Source organism: Trachypithecus francoisi, unplaced genomic scaffold, assembly GCF_009764315.1.
Source record: "Trachypithecus francoisi isolate TF-2019V2 unplaced genomic scaffold, Tfra_2.0 Lachesis_group6, whole genome shotgun sequence".
NCBI lineage: Eukaryota > Metazoa > Chordata > Mammalia > Primates > Cercopithecidae > Trachypithecus > Trachypithecus francoisi.
The window spans coordinates 27,041,411-27,060,165 of record NW_022681471.1 but is presented as its reverse complement, the minus strand read 5'-3'; the positions used below and the strand labels follow the sequence as shown (position 1 = coordinate 27,060,165).

The window sequence follows — 18,755 nt, the reverse complement described above, 5'->3', positions numbered from 1 at the left end:
ACAAAAGTGCTGGTGTACAGTAAATGATACTGGTTCAATTGGTATCCATATGGAAAAACCGGAATCTTGACCTCTTACCTTACAATATGTAAAACAATCAATCCCAGATGGGTTGTGGATCCAAATGTGAAACATCAAACAAGTAAGCATTTAGAAGAAAACACAGGAAATATCTTCTTAACCTTGTAGTAAGTAAAAACTTTTAAAACAAGACGTAAAAAGTGCTAATCAGAAAAAAGTGGTAGATTGAATTTCATTAAAATTAAGAGTTTCTAGTCATTAACAGGAACCATGAAGGAAACAAGCCACAGAAGAAGAGAACATACTTGGGATGCATATGACAAAGGACTCTCACCCAGAATACATGAGGAACTCCCAGAAATCAGTGAAAAGCCTTGAATTGGTATCTTACGAAAGAGGATACCCAAGTGGAAAAAAACATAGAAAAAGGAGTTTACCCTCACTAGTCATTAGAGAATTTTTAGAATCACAATGTGATACCACCACCAGGATGGCCAAAGGGTGAAAAAAAAACCCAAACAAATCAGACAATGGTAAGTATTGGTGAGAATACAGAATAACCAGAACCGTCATACTGTGCAGCTGGGGATGTAACACGGTTCAGCTACTTTGCAATACTATTTGGCAATATCATCTAAAGATGAAGACACACATATCCTACAACCTGGCAATTCTACTCTCAAAAAAAAGCCATAGATGCATGCACAAAACACATGCACAAAAATCATATGATTTTTCTCCATTTTTCTGTTAACGTGGTGAATTCATTGCCCTTCAGGCAGTAAATCTTCTTGTATTGCTGATTTAGATCCTGTTTGGTTAATGGCAGCACTAAGTAAGACCAAAAAAGCTGGCAGAATAAATTGTAGCATGTTCATACAATGAATGAATGAGAATGAAGCAATATAGGCGATTCCCATAAACATAATACTGAGTGAATAAAATGAGACAGCAAAGAATTCATACTGTATAATTCAATGTTAATACATTTCAAAAAGGAGCAAAACTCATCCCTGCTGTTCTAAGTCAGGGTTATGGTGGGCCTTGAGGAAACAGGCATGGCGGGGCTGGGGGCGGTGGTCTTAGGCTGCTGGCATATTCTGTTTCTTGAGCTGGGTGCTGGTTGCATGGGTGTATTCAGTTTGTGAAAATTCATCCAGTTTTATACTTGCGATGTGTGCCCTTTGCTGAATATATACCCATATATGCCAAAACTTCAATTTAAAAGTTTACTTAAGAAAATTATACCATCATACTACAAGTAACCTGCAATAGAAACTTCAGATGTATTCTTTTAAATATCTCCTTGGGAGGCCGAGACGGGCGGATCACGAGGTCAGGAGATCGAGACCATCCTGGCTAACACGGTGAAACCCCGTCTCTACTAAAAATACAAAAACTAGCCGGGCGAGGTGGCGGGCGCCTGTAGTCCCAGCTACTCGGGAGGCTGAGGCAGGAGAATGGCGTAAACCCGGGAGGCGGAGCTTGCAGTGAGCTGAGATCTGGCCACTGCACTCCAGTCCCGGCGACAGAGCGAGACTCCGCCTCAAAAAAAAAAAAAAAAAAAAAAAAAATCTCCTTCTTCCACATTGACTTGCCATGGCCCTGTCCAATCTATTCCTCTACTGGCTGATGAGCTGTGTGCAAACTGGGAACCATTTCTCTTTATGTCACCTCCATGTTCTAGCACAGTACTTTGTACATGGTAGATCCTCAATAAATTGTCAATGATGCTCAACAGGTTCTATCTATCTTCTTTCTTTCTTTACTTTGCCACTATCAATCACAGGGCTTTATTATTGCTATTTTAAAAGTTATTTGCCGGCCGGGCGCGGTGGCTCAAGCCTGTAATCCCAGCACTTTGGGAGGCCGAGATGGGCGGATCACGAGGTCAGGAGATCGAGACCATCCTGGCTAATACGGTGAAACCCCGTCTCTACTAAAAATACAAAAAACTAGCCGGGCGACGAGGCGGGCGCCTGTAGTCCCAGCTACTCGGGAGGCTGAGGCAGGAGAATGGCGTGAACCCGGAGGCGGAGCTTGCAGTGAGCTGAGAGCCGGCCACTGCACTCTAGCCTGGGTGGCAGAGCAAGACTCCGTCTCAAAAAAAAAAAAAGAAAAAAAAAATAAATAAATAAAAGTTATTTGCCAATTTGCTTGGTGAAAACTGGTGTCCCATGCATATTTCAATTTGCATTTCTTTGATGACAGGTAAGATAAAATATTTTTTTCATATGTTCAATGCTCATTTGTAGTTTTCATCCTGTGAATGATCTCTTCATTCCCTTTACCCATTTTCCTCTTGGAGTTGTATTGATTCCTTACCATCTATAGAACAAGATTACCCTCTCCCTTCCTACCTGACCACTAGCAGCAAAGGCTCATTCATTCTCTACTACTGTCGTCAATATGTTCTCCCTTGAGGAAAGGGGAATGAGCTCCTGTATTTTATACCAGGCAGGGAATAATGTGACCCTCGGCCAAGCAGCTACACACTTGTGAGATACTTAGAACTTAAAGTTAGACTCGCATCCCTTATAATCAAATTTCAAAGAATACAAGACAAATGGCCCAACTCCTGCCATCATGACAACAGAGAAAATGGTGCCACCTACCTGTAGTGCAGGAAGACGGCTTTGCTGGTTGGGAATTACTTTTAATGAGATCACGCCTTTGGTTTCTTTCTATTTAAAAAAATGGACATAACATTGTACAGAAAACTCAGTTGAATGATGTGATCATTCATTCAAAGTCCCAGGTTTTTTTCCCCAACAACCATCTTTACATTTTGAGATTTTGTAGGACAATTCCTCCTTTAATACGAAAGTGTCATGTGCCTCATAAAGCAGCATAACAATATGAAGACATGCAAAGAGTAACAAAGAAAAGCTAACTAAAGACTTTTCCGAGCTGGGCACGGTGGCTTACGCCTGTTGTAACCCCAGCTCTTTGGGAGGCTGAGGTGGGTGCATCGTCTGAGATCAGGAGTTCGAGACTAGCCTGGCCAACATGGTGAAACCCCGTCTCTACTAAAAATACAAAAATTAGCCAGGCGTGATGGTGGGTACCTGTAATCCCAGCTACTCGGGAGGATGAGGCAGGAGAATCGCTTGAACCCAGGAAGCGGAGGTTGCAGTGAGCTGAGATCGCGCCATTGCACTCCAGCCTGGGTGACAGAGCGAAACTCCATCTCAAAAAATAAATAAATAAATAAATAAAAACTTTTCCTCCCCAAAAAGTCCCGAAGAAGTTCCTAAAAATGAACTACGGCACATATATATCCAAGCCTTTCCCCATACCAATAAAAGCACTACAAATATTTACATACATTATACATATACATACATATGTATTGTTTGTTTTTAACAAAAATGGGATTCTACTATACACATTATAACTTGCTTTACTTCATGGAATACCAGATTGATGCTCCGGGTTATTTGCCGTGCTTTAGAATTTTACGAAATAAAGGCAGAAAATTATCATTTCTTACACAAAATAAAGACTAGCAGTGAAAAGAGCCCCCTCAAGAAGGTACAAATACTTTGACAGAAAGATGAGGTCACTGATACCAATGATGGAGACAGTGGATACCAATGTGGATCAGCACTTATGGAGACAATGGAAGGTCTTCATCTAGCATAGAAAATACCCACCATCGCCTTCTGCAGCTGATCCACTGAATGATTAGTCACATTTGTGCCATTGATTTCTAGGATCTCATCCCCCACGTGAAGAGAGCCTGCCATGAAATGAAAAATCAATCCACAAAAGAACAAAAGTTCAAACAGGAGCTGTCGATGTAACTCAAGATACCACAGAAGAGAAACCAGGATTTATAGCATGTTATGAAACAGATTGTGTCAAATACTCAGGATTGAAAACATTTGACTTGACAGTTTAAGATGGTCTCATCCTCCTTGGCCTCAGTAGTCCAACAGCACAGTAAAACACCTTGTCCTCAAATTCCTGGAACTAGAGTGGCTACTGACTCCAGACTACGACACAGATGTATATACTAAAAAGAATAACAAAGCAAGGCAAAGAACTCAGCAAGCTCCTCTTTCACCAGCAAGCTCCATGTTTCTTTGTTGTTTAGCTCAAACCCCAAAATGCTACCAAATGGTACTGCTGTCCTTTCCGAGTCTAATGCAATGGGTGGCATGTGGCAATTTCTCAAATATTAACTTACTAGAAAAATATTGGTATAAATAGGTGTGAAAGAAGGCTCAGATAGAGAGATGGTCGCACTGGGCAATTCACATAGAGATCTTATCTTGTAGTGATTCTACAGAGCCTGTTATTAAGCCACAAAAAGTCTCTTGGCACACTCACAAAAATGCTACCAGTTTGGAGGACTGTAAGCTTCATGCCCCACACCACTGAACAGGGAGTAAATTATTAATCCCCGAATAAAACCCCACCCAGAGCTCCCACAGAGTACCTTGTCTATGGATCATGCCACCATGAAGAATTCGGGCCACCGTACAGGACTGTTTTTCATTCAGCTTCAGAGTGATTCCCTGAAATAAAGACAACGGCACGATAAGCTTTATTTTAAGGTCTTTCTGAGGTTCTTTTAGAAATAACTTACGGCAATTTCTCAGGAAAAGCATTTTCCATTTATACCCAGGATAGTCCTCAGCTAGAACAGGCATGAAGCCTGCTTTGAGGAGGAATTTGAGATGAGGATGAAAAGACAATATTGGGGTTGGCCAATTCCCTAACTCCATGAGCAGCCTCCTGCACTGACTCTTCTGACCCAGTGACTCATGGGGTAGAGAGTAACTGGTGGGCAACAACAGGACGAGGGATTACCATGGGCTCTTCTGTGACCTTCTCTATCTGTATGAGTCGCACTTTCCGCACCTCCTGTCCCTTGACTTGGGCAGGGCTACCTGGGGCAGGAGACCCGTTGGTGTACATGTCCTCGGTCACAGTATTCAATGGATGCGATACAGCCTGTCAAGTCAAAACAACAAAGCAATGTATGAAATCAGGAGCAAGGCCCACAGTCAGTCCACTATCTGCAATTCTAACATTCAAGAGGCTCTGAGAACTTATTTCATAAGTTTGGCCTCATTCTTATTTGAATTGACATGAAGCTGTTTGTAAGCTTTATTTCTCCAACTTAATAGACATGTTAGCCAAGTGTAGTAGTGTGCACCTGTAGTCCCAGCTATAGTCCCAGGGCAACAGAGCGAGACCCTGTCTCTAAAAATAAATAAAACAGACATGTTTATCTAGGTTGCTGCAGAAATATTAATGTGCCTTGATTTACATGGTGCTCCCCTGGATCCTGCTTGGGGGATTACATAATATATAACAAAATTAGAAAGATTCTGAATCCTGCAGCACCTCAGGCTCCAAGGGTTTCTGGCATGTCCCCTTCTCCTCTGTATTTCCTTGAACAACCTGATGCTCTCAGTCACACAGCAGTAAAGGTAATTCAGGTTAACATCAGTTTCTCATGAATCACCTCTTAGGCTACAAAGGACTTCTACCTGTAGAATGAGGTGCTTAGGACTGGGCCCTGAACCACGGTGATGACAATAATACATTGCCACTGTGACTCCTTCCCCTAATCTCAAAGACAACAGAGCTAAATGGGTTACTCTACCAGGCAGCAAGACCTCTTCATTACAAATCTAAAGTAATTTAAGGCACTGTGGTAAGAAGAAAGACAAAAGGCCAATGTAACAGAACAGAAAGTGCAAAAACAGAGCCACACATTTATAGTCAGGTGACACTGCAGTGCAGCAGGGAAAAATGGTCTGTACAATAAATGTCATAAAAGGTCCCAAGTATAAAATGAAAACTAAAAAGACAAACACTTTAAAAGTAAGAAGTCTATTCATCAAAAAACTCTACTGAGATGAGCATAGGTTTAGTAGACAAGACACAGGGAGCAATCATCATACAAGCAAACAATTGACTTCATCAAACTCAAACCTTCTCATCAAAACATAAAACATCTTACATAAGAAACTAGACAGCTATGACACAGCCTGAGAATAAAAATTTGCAATATTTACATTTGACAAAGGATTTGTATCTAGAACACATAAAGAACTCTTACAACTTAATAACAGGATGAAAAGAACCATAAACAAATCCTGAACTCAAGCCAATGACATGCATGCTGAAGCTTTCAGGGGTAAAGTGCTCTGATATCTGAAAATTATTTTGAAATACCAGGGAAAAAAAGGTGGACAGATGGGCAGCTTTTGTATAGAAATGTGATAAAGCAAACATAGCAACATGTTAATTGTAGAATCTAGGGGGTGTGGCTATATGGGCGTTACTATAAAATTCTTTCATCTTTTTGGCGCCATTCCAAGAGCAGCCAGTACCCTTTAAAAAATATGATAAAATTTAATTTTTGAACCATTTGAGCTTAATCTGAAGACTTTATTTGCCTTTACCCATAAGTGTCTCTATATGTTAGGAACGAGCATTTTCAAAACTGAAAATTTAACATTGACACAATATTGTCATCTGGTCCTCAGTTCATATTTAAATTTTGCCAACCCTTTCAAGAATGTCCTTTATAGCTATATATTCCTTCCCCAGTACAGAATCCAATCTAGGACTTTTTGGTCCCAGAATCCAATCATGCATTTTTCACATTTCCTTACTCTTCCTTAATTTGGAAAATTTCTTCTTCTTTCATGACCTTGACACTTGAAGAGTACACACCTGTTATTTTGTAGATGGCTCTCAGTTTGGGTTTATCATCTGATGTTTTTTAAAGATTACATTGGGATTTTGCATTTTTGGCAGGAATTCCAGGAAAGTAGTGGTGTGCCCTTTCCAGAACAACACTATTCTTAAAAGCCCAAACCTGAAAATACCCCAAAAGTCCATCAACAGTAGAATGGATAAACTGTGGCATATCCAGTGGATATCCCACATCAATGGGAATGAATGGCTACTGCTACACCACAACATGGTGATTGCACAACTCACAGGTGCACAACTCTCTTCTCCTTAAAACGCTCCTTCTCAGTTTGCTTTGCTGGTCTTTCCTCATCTTACTGATCTGTTAATGTCTAAGAAGCCCAGGGCCTGGGGTAAGAGCAATCACAATCGGGAAAAACTATGGAAACCTCTGAAAATGCTCCCTTCCCACCCCACATAAAATATTAAATCAAAAATAATATAGCCACCTGGAGGAGGAGGAGGAGGAGGAGGAGGAGGAGGAGGAGGAGGAGGAGGAATATGCCTGAAGTGGGCTTATGGAAGGGCCTGCTGAAAATAGGGGATAGCTGCATTCCAGTCACACCCAGAGGTGACCCTCAAAACAGTAGGGAGGGAAGATCTTCCCAATAGGCAGAACTGTGAGGAGTGTGCCACTCACTGTGTGGGGAAGGAGAAGGGTCCCTAGAAGGGAATACATGTATTCCTGAGCAGTGTCCACTGGCCTGCCCAAAGCCTAGAAAAGGACTAGAAGACGAGAGACAAGGAAGTCTGGAGTAGAGGCTTACATCATTTCTAAGGGACTCTGATTTCTAAGTAGAAACTTTGATAAGATGGTGAGGTTTGGGCCAGGTGCAGTGGTTAACACCTGTAATCCCAGCACTTTGGGAGGCCAAGGTGGGGAGATCGCTTAAGCCCAGGAGTTTGAGACCAGCCTGGGCAACATGGTGAAACTCCTGCCTCTATAAGAAATTTTAAAATTAGCTGAGTGTGGTGGTGCAAGCCTGTGGTCCCAGCTACTCGGGAGGCTGACACAGGAGGATTGCTTGAGCTCAGGAGTTGGAGGCAGCAGTGAGCCATGATCATACCACTACACTCCAACCTGGGCAACAGAGGAAGACCCTGTCTCAGAAAAAAAAACAAAAACAAACAAACAAAAAAACACAACATGGTGAGGTTTGAAGTAATGTTCACTATCAGGTGACCTCAATGAGGGAAGTACTGAGAACGAGAAACTGCCTTGTCTAGCAACTAGAACTTCAAAAAACTCACATGACACCAAGTCATATGCCATTGCTGTTATAACAAAATTGTCTAAGATAGGCTTATATTTAAAAAATTGACTTATGATACCTGGGATACACCATGCAGGTATGAAAAGGAGGTTCTGAGGGTAATCTTGAAGATTTATTGTTAAGCAAAAAATAATAACAATGTGATGAAGGGTATATTAGCTTCATCATAAACAGTGAAAGAATGATTATATTCATATTTGCTTAAAAATCCATAAACTGGCCAGGCGCAGTGGCTCACACCTTGTAATCCCAGCACTTTGGGAGGCTGAGGTGGGAAGATCACTTGAGCCCAGGAGTTTGAGACAAGCCTAGGCAACATAGTAAAACCTTGTCTCTACAAAAAATAAAAAAATTAGCCGGGCATGGCGGCATGCACCTGTAATCCTAGCTACTCGGAAAGCTGAGGCGGAAGGATTGCTTGAGCCCAGGAGGTCAAGGCTGCAGTGAGCTGTGATTATGCCACTGCACTCTAGCCTGGGTGACAGAGTGAGACCCTGTCTCAAAAAATAAAATAAATAAAATAAAATAAATGAAAATACATAAACTATGTCTGGAAGGAGACATAAGAAACAGTGGTTGCTCCTAGGGAGAGGAACTGGGTGGCTATAAGATGGGGTGAGAAGGAAATTGTTTTCACTGTGTATCAAGTTATACCTTTCAAATTATGTATTATGTGCTTGTGTTACTTTAATAAAAGAAATTAGTAAAAGAAGTTTCCAAAGTGATTGGGACTCAGGTTCAAGTACTTGTATGGTTCTTGTCCTGCCTCAGCCTTGACCCTGTTTAAGGGGAGAAGGGAAATAGAAACCGACAAAAGTCATCAGGTTGAAGGATTTCTTTCTCTTCTTTACTTTTCTTTTTTTCTTTCTTTCTCTCTTTTTTTTTTTTTTTTTTTGAGAAAGAGTCTCACTCTGTCGCCCAGGCTGGAGTGCAGTGGCGTGATCTTGGCTCACTGCAACCTCCACCTTCCGGGTTCAAGTGATTCTCCTGCCTCAGCCTCCAGAGTAGCTGGGATCACAGGCATGTGCCACCATACCTGGCTAATTTTTGTATTTTTAGTAGAGACGGGGTTTCACCATGTTGGCCAGGCTGGTCTCCAACTCCTGACCTCAGGTAATCTGCCTGCCTCGGCCTCCCAAATCTACTGGGGTTACAGGCATGAGCCACCGCTCCTGGCCAGGATTTCAATAGCTTTCTAGAAGACAGAAAGCAGATGGAGGAACGACCAAGGAGAGTTGAGACAGCTAGAGCCTAGAATGTGCATACTGGAGGCACCAGCCAAGGGGATAACTGTGGACTCTGCAGAAAACAACAGATTCAGGGCTCAGAGACCCCCAAAAGAAGTGAGGCTTGTGGTTCTTGTCTCATTGGCCAGAACTGTGGAACACGGCCATCCCAGCTAAAAAAGAGGCTGGGAAGATTAGTTTAGTTGACCATCTTGCCATCCCAAACAAGATCAGGGATCTATAAGTGAGAAGTGGGATGTTGGATCGGCAACCAGTTATAACAATATAAAAACCACTTACTGATTTTTACTTTTTAGAACTCACTTAGAAACAAATCATGAAACAAATAACAGACTGTAAATATCACCACCATGACAATATTAAGGTACACATGTACATGATAGGAAGTTGGCAGGTAAAAAGGGGAGAAAAAAACGAAGGGAAGAGGCCTATAATCTTGTTCTGTTACCAAGTGGGGATTCAAGAAGTAGTATCTGCATTGGTTGGACAATACATGAGGGAATGAATGCATAATTTAAAGTTCCAAGCCAGGTGTGGTGGCGTGTGCCTGTAGTCCTTGCTACTCGTGAGGCTGAAGCAGGAGGATCGTTTGAGCCCAGGAGGTCAAGGCTGCAGTGAGCTATGATAGCACCACTGCACTCTGGCCTGGGCAACAGAGTGAGACCCTATTTCCAGAAAAAGAAAAGAAAAAGCTCCAAGGGTAACCACCAAAGCAGAAGTTGCAAACTGTTTTATTTCAACCACATGTCTCTGTTTTGTTTAGTAAAAATCAGGGGACTCTAACTTCTTTTTAAAGTACCGGAAGATCTGGCACCACTCTCCAGGTGGCCCCAGCTCTCACATTCCCTACTGATGCCTCATCCAGAAGCCAGTGTTGGCTACCGATCACCCTACACTTGGGGTGTTATTTTTCTAATACACAAGAGTTTTCACTCACTTGGTCCATGTAGGTTACACTAAAAGCACATCTAGACTTGACCCTTTAAAAATCATATACATGATGGAAAGGTACAGGCCCATGAAAAGCTAAAACAATTTTGAAAAACAAGACAGTAGGAAGACCCAGTCTGCACAGTTTTGAAACTTACTGTAGTATAGTCTCAATAAAGACTACATGGTATAGACATGCAGATCAATGGAACAGGATAGGGAACCCAGAAACAGACCCACAGAGATATGCCCAGTTGATTTTTAACAAAGATGCAAAAGCAACTCAATGGTGCTGCAGCAATTGGAAACTCATTGCCAAAAAGGGAAATGCTGACCTGAACCTTACCTTCTAAAACGGATATGGACTTACACATAAAGTACAAAACTAGAAAATATTTTTGGAAAAAATAGAAGAAACTTGTCAGGATCTAGAGCTAGGCAAAAAGTTCCCATACATGACACCAAAAGCAAGATCCATAAAAGGAAAAATTGGTAAATTGGACCACATCAAAATGAAAAACTCTTGTTCTGTGAAAGCCCATGTGAAGATTATAAAAATACAACAAGCTACAGACTGGGAGAAACATTTACAAACCACATATCCAATAAAAGACCAGTATATAGAATATAAAAAGAGAGTACTCAATACTCAACAGTAAAAACAATCTAATTAGAAAATGGGCAAAAAACGTGAACAGATTATTTCACCAAAGAGGATATATAAAGATGGCAAATGAGGATATAAAAAGATATTCAACATCATTAGCCATCAGGGAGAAATGCAAATTAAAAAAACAATGATATGTCACTACACATCTATCAGAATAGCTGAATAAAAAATAGTGACAATACTCATAACTGGTGAAGCTGAGGGGAAATTGGGCATCTCATACATTGCTGGTGGGAATGTAAGTGATATGGCTTCCTTAGAAAATAGTTGAACACTTTATTAAAAAACCAAACACACAACTACCATACAACCCAGGGATGGCACCTAGAGAAATGGAAATTCATGTCTGCTCAAAAGCCTATACATGAATGCTCATAACAGCTTTATTTATAACAGCCAAAACCTATAAAGAACCAAAATATAGGTGAACAGTTAAAGTATGGTACATCCATACCACAGAACACTTCTCAGCAATTAAAACAAAAAACACTATTGATAGTAAAACAACTTGGGATCCATCTCAAAGGCATTATCCTGACTGAAAGCAAGCTAATCTATCTCAAAACATCACATACTATATGATTCCACTTATATAACAGTCCTGAAATGACAAAATCATAGAGACATTGAACAGAGTAGTGGCTGCAAGGGGTTGCGGGGATGGAGTAGGGAGGAGGACAAGTGTGACTATAAAGCGACAGCAGGAGGAAGTCTTTGTGGTGATAGAACAGTTCTGTATCTTCATTGTGGTGGTGGCTAGAGGAATTTTATTTTATTTTATTTTATTTATTTATTTTTTGAGGCAGAGTCTTGCTCTTGTTGCCCAGGCTGGAGGGCAATGGCACGATCTCAGCTCACTGTAACCTCTGCGTCCTGGGTTCAATCAATTCTCCTGCCTCAGCCTCCCGAGTAGCTGGGATTACAGGCATGCACCACCACACCCAGTTAGTTTTGTATTTTTAGTAGAGACGGGGTTTCTCCATGTTGGTCAGGCTGGTCTCAAACTCCCAACCGCAGGTGATCCACCTGCCTCAGCCTCCCAAAGTGCTGGGATTACAGGCGTGAGCCACCGTCCCCAGCTATGTTATATTCTTCTTATCCAGCTTTATTACAGTGATTGCTTTTTACATGCCAGCCTTTAAATTAAATTAAAGACTCAGCAAAGCTTAGTAGAGGCAGAACACATTCCAGCTGGAAAAGTTCAAGAGTTGCTATCCCAAAGGTTGGTCTTTCAGATGTGCTTATCCATCAAGATGTTCCCCTTTGCGATGACTAAGAGTCATTATCACGCTTACCCAGAAGTTGCAAATGATGACTAAGAAAAACGGAAACTTTCAACGTGGTAACTAAAGTACATACTTGCAACAATAAGTTTTCCAAAAGCAAAGCACAATTTTCTCCCCCATCAACTTGTCCCTGAGCCACCCTGTCTTCATGAGATTCTCAGAAAGGGAGGGTCAGCTTCTCTGAGACTTCATCTTACAGAACTCCTTCAACTAGTCCCCACGTCTCCTCATTACTGACGTGTCTCCTCATTACTGACGTATCATAGGAGAAAAGATATGCAGACATATACTGTAAGTGACATGAGTAACGCTGAACAAATAATAAAGGTCAAAGGTACTAGATTCTATTTCTCAGAGGTCACTTCACAACCTCCACATCATCCCCTCAAAGCAGCCACCATCATCTCTACTGGATACAGGAGGCCACAGAGCTATGGCAGGCCTGCCCCTGACCAGTGACAAGGCAGGGCGGAAGTGGCTCTGTTAAGGATGACTGCTGGGATTCAGGAGGAGCCAGGGAATAAACACCCACCCACGACTCCATGTCTGGCCTTTGTTCTGCAGCATCTGGCCTTTAATCAGACAAAGTGCTGGAGTGGCAATGCCTGCCGCTCTGAAAGCCCCTGCAGAGGAAACATCTGCAGGGTTCAAAGGGCAGAGGCAGTTGCTCAAAGGAAGTTGGAATTTAAAAAGAGATGAAAAACAAACTGGGCGGGGGGCAGGTGGTGGTGGGGTAAATAGAGCAGGGGCAACTGAAGTTGGCTTTCTAATCCAAACAATTAGATTAAGTGACAGTGAACATAGGAAAGAACAAACATTTGCTCAGCCTACTGTTAGGCTCTTTGCCAACTGCTCCCACGTGGAGACTTAGAAAGCCAAGTCCAAGACGGCGAGAGGATGCCAGACAGCTGCCCAGCAAGCCCTGGCCCCAGGTGCCCGCAAATTCCCTCTCTTTGCATGGGCAGTATCCTATTCCACTTTGGGAAAAAAACAAGAGAAACTGAGAAAGCCAAGGGTATTCTGAAGTACTAGAAAAAGATTAGCGATGTTTAACCACAAATGAGAGGAACTGGGGAGAGAGGAAGGCCTAAGAGCCAGGATATTCTTGCAGGTACTGTAAAATCATACATTAACCAGGTGCTTTGCTTCTCAGGTACTAAATCCATCTGGGAACACACACATCAACCTAAAGGCCAAGTCTCTAGAGATCCCTTTCCAAAGAGCTTTATCTACCCCATGCTCTCAGTACACATGCAAAGGCTTTTGCTTTCACGGGGCCGGGACGGAGGTGGGGAAACAACAGGAAACTCAAGTAGCACCGTTCCACACAGAAGAAACACAAGGCTGCAGACACCTGGAGCTGAGTCCGCACACTGCCATTAAACCAGTGCCAGAGCTGTGTGCAAATAACAACACTCGTTAGATCAAATGCTCATCCCCATTCTATGGTCAATATTTGAAGACATGAAATGGTTCAGAAACCTGTCTGAGCTTAAAGGATGAGTAAGCCTCAGACTCCAAAAGTTAAACTATAAGCATGGACTTTGGAGTTTGTGCAGGTACAAGGAGAGAATGCAGGTGCTGTGTCGCTCACATAAAGGCTGCCTCTGCACTGTGCAGAATATTCAGAGATGATGACAGGTGCTAAGGAGGAAAATAAAGCAGAAAAGGCCTCGTAAGGAAGATAACTTTTGAGGGAAAACCTATTATGAGTTTTGTTCATGTATATTTCTTCATATGAAAGAAAAAAGAAAAGCAAAACTCTACGTTACGAAAGTTCCTCTTCCCCTCCTCTGGCGTCACTTCCCCTACCCCAGCCGATCTTGGAATATGGCTATTTATTTTTGCCTTTCTACACTCCACACTCAGAGTTCTTTTTTTAGCAACGCTGAAAGGTTAGAGGCAATTCACTGCTTCTGAGAAAAACCTCTGCATCGACTAATTTTGTCTCCCCTCCTGACACTGTCTCAGGACATTTTTGATTGTCACAACTTAGCGGCGAGGTATTACTTTTTACAACAGAATTATCAGACCCAAAATGTTAACAGTGCCCAGGTTGGCAAACTCCAATTTAAGGGAATTGATCTTAACCTGAAATATCTCTTCCTGATATTCTATTATACTTCAGTGTCTTGGGTAGGGAGAACAAATGAGTTAGAAAAGAATAGAACGTTCATGATGAAACTCAAATCTACTTAGCCACAATAAAAGCAGACTCTTATCTACAAGGTATCCTAAGCCCTTCTGGTTTTGAAAAAAAAGTCATGAAAGGCCAGGGACGCTGGCTTATACCTGTAATCCCAGCACTTTGGGAGGCCGAGGCAGGTGGATCACCTGAAATCAGAAGTTTGTGACCAGCCCTGCCAACATGGCAAAAACTCATCTCTACTAAAAATCAAAAATTAGCTGGGTGTGCTGGCAGATGCCTGTAATCCCAGCTAGCTGGGAGACTGAGGCAGGAGAATCGTTTGAAAGTAGGAGACAGAGGTTACAGTGAGCCGAGACCACGTCACTACACTCCAGCCTGGTCGACAGAGCAAGACTGTGTCTCAAAAAAGAAAAAAAAAAAAAAAAGAACAGAAGAAAAGTCATGAAGTTCCTGGAACTGAAGGATAGGAAAGGCAGACTGGCTGAGACCACACCACATACTGGGGAAACTGGGCAGAGGATTGCATAATTTGAAAATTACGCTTTACTTTCCAGTATCAGTTCTGTGAAAAGAAAAACCTTGAACAGAAACATTTCCTTTGCAAACGAAACAGCAAGATCCAAGTCTGGAGCAAAAGTTCTTTCTCAGGTGAAATTATAACTAGTCAGAAGCAGAGTCAGTGATCATGCACACCATAAACTCGACCTCCTCCCATCGCAGAAGGTGCCACACCTGGCATGCACCTTGGTGTCTGTGCACAGGCTGTTCCCTCTGCCCGAGTGCTACTTGCCAGTTACAGCCTAGGTACTGGGAAATGCAAGAGCCCCACCGTGCTGGGTGCCCCTCCTTGCTCCACAGTGCTCCACGCCTGCCTCTATCACATCACCACCACACTACTCTGTATTTATTTCTATGTCTGTGTCCTTCCTTATTTGCCTCCTAGTTCCAGCAGCAGACCTGGAGTAGGCAACAAACAACTGCGTCACGGGGAGTAATGCTGCATGTGATGGCCCTAAGAACCAAGAAACAGGTTTTCTTAGTGGAAATTTGCCTGGAGCCTGACTTATCTGTTAGGTGATTTTTTTTGATGTGGGATAGGCCCAAGTGAATTTTCAGGGATTCTCAACCTATTGCTTCAGGTCCTGGGGAAAGTGTTGCTTCAAACAGGCCCAAAGAGGAAAGCAGTATCAGGAATTTTACAACTACTTTTATGTGCATTAATGGGCACTACTGTGAAGAACAAGGCCAGAGAGAGCTAATAAAACTAGTTTCTCCATCAACCTGCCTAGACCACATTGAAAAAAAATAGTTTATCTAAGGAAGGAGATATACTTAAATAGGGGAGACAGGCTACATTCAAACCTATTGCAAAATTATCTTTAGACAATATTTTTTCAGTATTAAATGTGGATTATAATTGGAAGTGAAACTTTGTGTTTTGAATCGGTAGCCTTTTTCCATAAAGTGACACCTTTAATGAAACTTTCAGCAAAATAATTTTATAATTTCTACTGAAGCCAACAACTTCCTCACAGGTTTTCCTGCTTCAACTCCTGCCACTATAGAAAAACTTTCTGACTGCTACTACTGGGCAGGCAGCTCCTAGGGGATACTGGGTCATTACCCTGGATGTCCCAGTGTGGCTCAAGGTCCTTGTCAAGTATTACCTCACATAAATGTTGCCACAACCTTCCAAACTTGCCAGTTTCATAAAGGAGAGAAACCTAAGGTACAGAGAGCTTCAGCAGCTTGCCCAAAGCCACATAGCAAGTGAAAGGCAGAGCTTGGTGCTGCAGCAAAGACTGGTAAGAGCCCCAAAGGGAAGGTGAACCTAAAGAAATAAGAAGCTGCAGGTTTGTGGAGTCAAGCCACACTTCATCATGTGAAGATTCTCCCTCAGATGCTCACTTTGGCACAGCTGATGCTATTTCATTCAGGGATTTAGTAAGTTTTTATTTGATCTTCTTCAAATCCTTTAATAAAAACCAAACAAATTAGCTAACTAGTAGACTATCTCCAATATTATAGTATAAACTCAAAGCCCCACAAAACATGCTGTTTACCCAGGGGGTGTGCCCACAACATAACACTGGTGGTGACAGGGCCTCTTTTCGAAAAGGCAATCTTTCAAGCATGCCCATAAGGGAACACATAGGTTTACATAAGAACCCCGACACAAAATACATCATACTGTAGGATTCTATTTATATAAAATTCCAGAAAAGGCAAATCTATAGTGATAGATCAGTGGTTGCCAGGTTCCAGGTGGAGGAAAGTGACTGACTGCCAAGGGCCACAGGGGAACTTCCTGGAACCTTGAAAATGTTTATTCTTTGTCATGATTGTGATTGTCGTTACATGACTGTATACATTTATCAAATGTCATCAAACTGCACAATTAAATTTCATGAATTCTACTGTATGCTAACTGTACCTCAATAAGACTTCCAAAAATAAATAAAGAGATATTTTAAAAATAGTTGAGGCTCAGCCAAGTGAGTAACAGAACTTGTAATTTTGTCTTGTCATCTGTATAACAATAGCATCTTTCATGCCTGTATTATTTCTGCACTCATTTAAATCCAGGCTGTTGCAATCCTGATTTGAAATGACAGGCAGGTGTGAATGCCTCACTCCGAGTGGAATATAAAGGGAAAGGCAATGCGGCGCAGCAGAAAGTACACTGACCTTTGACTCCGCAGACACAAAATCTAGCCTCAGTTCTGATGCCCATTACTTGTTTCCTTGAGTCAATGCCACTCAGCTCAAAGAGTCTACAGCTCTACTGTTTGCCTTACATTGCAGGGATCTTCAGTTTTCTCATCTGTGAAATCGGAGGGTTACTCTAAATCCCAAATGTCCACCTCTTCAGTCATTTATTAATTGAGGCCTTGCAGTCTAGGAAGGATGTTCATGCTGTGACTTCTAAGCTTCTGCCTGGCTCTCTGGTTCTCTCTGGACATTTTCCCCTTGGGACCTGGCCAGCATGCTGTGAGGAAGGCCAAGCCACAGGGAGAGGCTGCTGGTTGATTTTCCGGCTCATGGCTCCAAATGAGAGCCAGCATCAACCTCCAGATGAGTAAGTGAGCCGTGTCCCCACCTGACAGACCCTGAATGACGACCACTTTGCTAGGCCCAACCAAAACGAAGTATGAGAGACAAGAAAATGCTCAGTGTTGTAAACCAGCGAGTTTGGGAGAGACTTGCCAGCAACAGATAAGCACAACCTACCCTTAGGGCATCTTTGAGGACACAAGTTAATAGCTATTTACCAGCCATCCATCCCTGGAATCCGGATTCCTTGTTCCACCTGCAAATACACACTGGCCACCCTCTTTGCACCACAGCACAAGGGGACCTGCCTAAATGAAGAGGAACAGTGAGTGAGCTGTTTAGAACCAGAAGCTGGCTTTTACAATCATTTGTGCGGATCCAAACACAAGCACTTCAACAACAACCAGGCAGATCTACTCCTTGATGTGTTCCTTAAAGACTTTCTGTTACTCTGACTTCCGTCCACGAGGAAGTTTTCTTGACCTTAATAAGCTCATTGTCCAGGCCGCTGTGTCTCCTGATTTCCAACTAGAAGGACTGCTGGGGGCAAGGATCCACTGCACCAGCAGCCCGGTACGAACCCGGCCGCGCGCTGGCCTTGTCCCCACCCCGCTGGCTATCGCGGCCTCCGGCCTATGGCCAAGATCCGCAAGGTCAGTCCCCCCGGGGACAGGGCCCCGGACAGGGAAAGTCCCGAGATGAATAGCCGAGCCCCGGCCCAGCACCCTTGGGACTCGCGGAGCCCGCTCACCTCTGGCCGACTACGCTTCTGCAGCAAGTGCTCCAGGTAGAGGTCGGAGAGCGCCGTGTGCATGCTGCCCCCACTCTCGCCCTCGCTCGCCTTGAGCGTCATCTCGCAGAAGCTGGAACACTGGAACCCAAGACAGGGCAGCGCTGGGAATGAGAGGGCCCGGGGCCTGCGGGGCTGCAGACACCGGGGGAGACGCGGTGCGGCTGGGCCAGTCACCGCCCCGCAGGCGGTGCGCCGGGCGGGCGTGGACGGAGCTCCGCCCACGCTCCACCCACTCCTGCCCTCGCTCCGCCCATGGAACCCTCCCACGCCCCGGACTCCGCAGGGAAGCGGCCCTTAAAGGGCCTAAGGAAGTCGTAGCTGTAGGTGGCCGCAGGAGACGAATCCCCGAAAGATAAGAACGGGGAGGGGCCCCCAGTTTCTGGCTGGTTGAGCACACGGCCCACGTCCCGTTGGGCCTGAGCCGCCCGGGTGCCCTGGCCAAATTCGTGGAGATTGCAGAAAGGCAACAAGGGAAGTCGGAATCGGCCGGCTTAGTGGAGTCTGAAGGATGTAGGTGAACTCTAGACTCTTCCCATAAATTGATGCGGGCGCAGCCTTACCCTTTGAGATCTGGACATTGCGAAAATGCCTTTAAGGCTCCTGTGCTGCTG

General features: G+C 43.4%; 1 protein-coding gene across 2 annotated transcripts in view; it reads right to left on the bottom strand.

The window, feature by feature from the left end:
• MPP1 (membrane palmitoylated protein 1) overlaps positions 1-18,387 on the bottom strand; it is a 111,615-nt gene extending 93,228 nt beyond the window's left edge. The window contains exons 1-5 of one of the 2 annotated variants that reach the window (XM_033201954.1): positions 18,103-18,387; positions 4,840-4,983; positions 4,466-4,544; positions 3,678-3,763; positions 2,637-2,705 (exon numbers count right to left, since the gene is read on the bottom strand). In XM_033201954.1, the coding sequence (XP_033057845.1) occupies positions 2,637-2,705; positions 3,678-3,763; positions 4,466-4,544; positions 4,840-4,983; positions 18,103-18,204 (480 nt within the window). In that variant the 5' untranslated portion in view covers positions 18,205-18,387. The remainder of the gene's footprint in view (positions 1-2,636; positions 2,706-3,677; positions 3,764-4,465; positions 4,545-4,839; positions 4,984-18,102) is intronic. The other variant, XM_033201953.1, reaches the window with a different exon arrangement.
• Positions 18,388-18,755: the final 368 nt, after the last annotated feature.